Source organism: Rhea americana, unplaced genomic scaffold (genome assembly GCF_003343005.1).
Source record: "Rhea americana isolate MKP2758 unplaced genomic scaffold, rheAme1 scaffold_623, whole genome shotgun sequence".
Classification (NCBI taxonomy): Eukaryota; Metazoa; Chordata; class Aves; order Rheiformes; family Rheidae; genus Rhea; species Rhea americana.
This window is the reverse complement of record NW_028186783.1, coordinates 64,312-66,003: the sequence shown is the minus strand read 5'-3', so window position 1 is coordinate 66,003 and position 1,692 is coordinate 64,312. Positions and strand designations below refer to the sequence as shown.

The 1,692-nt window shown below is 78.9% G+C and overlaps 1 protein-coding gene across 1 annotated transcript in view; it reads left to right on the top strand.

Annotated features, from left to right (window-relative positions):
• The window catches only part of PDLIM2 (PDZ and LIM domain 2), a 7,728-nt gene that overhangs the window by 3,069 nt on the left and 2,967 nt on the right, over positions 1-1,692 (top strand). Inside the window, exons 4-6 of the mRNA XM_085320274.1 lie at positions 725-1,069; positions 1,218-1,363; positions 1,497-1,642. Of these exons, the coding sequence (XP_085176400.1) occupies positions 725-1,069; positions 1,218-1,363; positions 1,497-1,642 (637 nt within the window). The remainder of the gene's footprint in view (positions 1-724; positions 1,070-1,217; positions 1,364-1,496; positions 1,643-1,692) is intronic.

The window sequence follows — 1,692 nt, the reverse complement described above, 5'->3', positions numbered from 1 at the left end:
CGGCCGCCCGGGGCGGGGGCGGGACGCGGCCAGGCTCCCCCAGCACCCGGACCGGTCCCCGGGCGCCCGCGGGCCGGGCCGGCCCTCCCCGCCGCGGTTTCGGGAGACGCTGGCTGCTCTCCCTTTTCGCCTCCCTCCCCCTCGCTTTTCCCCGGGCCGGGGATGTTTTTCAAGCCCAAATTGGGAAGCGCGGTGGCCCCGCGCGCGGCCCGTTCCAGCCGCGTTTGGCCCCGGCCCCGGCCGACCCTTGGCGYCCGCAGCCCGGCTGCTCCCTCGCTCCTCCCCGGCGCGTTGTTTGCTTTGGTGCCGGCCCGGCGCCTCCCTCCCCGCCCCGGCGCGGGGGGCTGCGGGGCCCCGCGGCGGCGGCAGCCCCGGTGCCCTCTGCCCCCGCGCTGGCGGCTCCCCCCGCCGGAGCGCCCCCGCCGCAAGCAGCGGAGAGCGGGGAAACGCCTCTGAGCTGCACTTCTCATCGCACCCCGGGCTGCGGTCGGCCCCGGACTCCGGCGGGGCAGGGGCCGAGGCCGGGGTGCCGGTCCAGCCACGCGCTCGGCGGTGCTGCGGGTGCCGTCCGCAGCGGGTGCCCGGCGGGAGCGGGAGCGGGAGCGGGAGCGGGGCCGGGGGCACCCCGGCGTGTGCCTGCGCTCCCCGCGCCCTGGCTGAGCCGCCCCGCTCTCGGCTCCTGCTGGGGTTTCCATCCGCCTCCCGGCTGCGCCGGGAACATCAGCTTCCACTTATCCGGGGTTTCGCCTTTCCTGCCTCGCCGGGGCTGCTAAGCAGGAGCAGATGCCGCGGGAGGGAGCGGCACAGGCGCAGAGTTATCGGCACGGCGGGAGCCAGGGGGTGCGGTCCCCGGCCCGGCTGCCCCAGCTGCCTCCGTCCGGCCCGGAGCATCCTCGGTCCAGCCCCAGGGAGCAGCACGGAGCAGCCTCGGTCCGTCCCAGGAGCAGTGCGGAGCATCCTCCGCCCGTCCGCCCGTCGGAGGAGCAGCTCCCAGCCGCGTCCCCGTGCCAGGCCCCGGGGCGCCCCGTCGCGGTCGCAGCCCCCGGGCCGCTGCCGGCGCCGAGGGACGGTCCGTAGGCGCCCTCTCGTGCGCTCTGCCCGCGGTGCAGCGGGAAGGCCGGGGCCGAGGACGCGAGGACACGGGGGGGGGGATGCTCGGCACAGGCCTCCTGCGGCCCACGAGCCTCCCCCAGCCCCTCTTTTTCCCTCCTCGGCAGGAGCGAGGCAGCCGGAGCCGCCGGAGCAGCTCCCCGGGGCCGATCCTTCCTGTCCCCAAGCGCCCGCCGTCGCCGGGGGTCTGGGCCCCCGCGAGCCCCCGGCGTGTGACGGGCCAGGCTTCGCCCTCCCCGGAGCAGCGCGGCAGGTAGGGAGGCGTCTCGGGGCGAGCGCCCGGGCGCCCTGCGAGCGCTGCGGGGGCAGGCGCTGCCCGGGCAGGGACGGACGGGGACGGACGGGGGCCGCACGCGGGGCGCGCTGCCCGGGGTGCCGTCCCGCAGCCCGTGCTCGGAGCCGGCGGCGCGGCGCTTCGAGGAGGACTCGGAGGTGTACAAGATGCTGCAGGAGAACCGGGAGCTGCGCGCCGCCCCCCGGCAGTCCAACACCTTCCGCCTGCTGCAGGAGGCCCTGGAGGACGGCGGTGCGGGTGAGCGGGGGGCCGCGGCGGGGTGCGCGGGGGGCGGCGGGGGGGGCTGC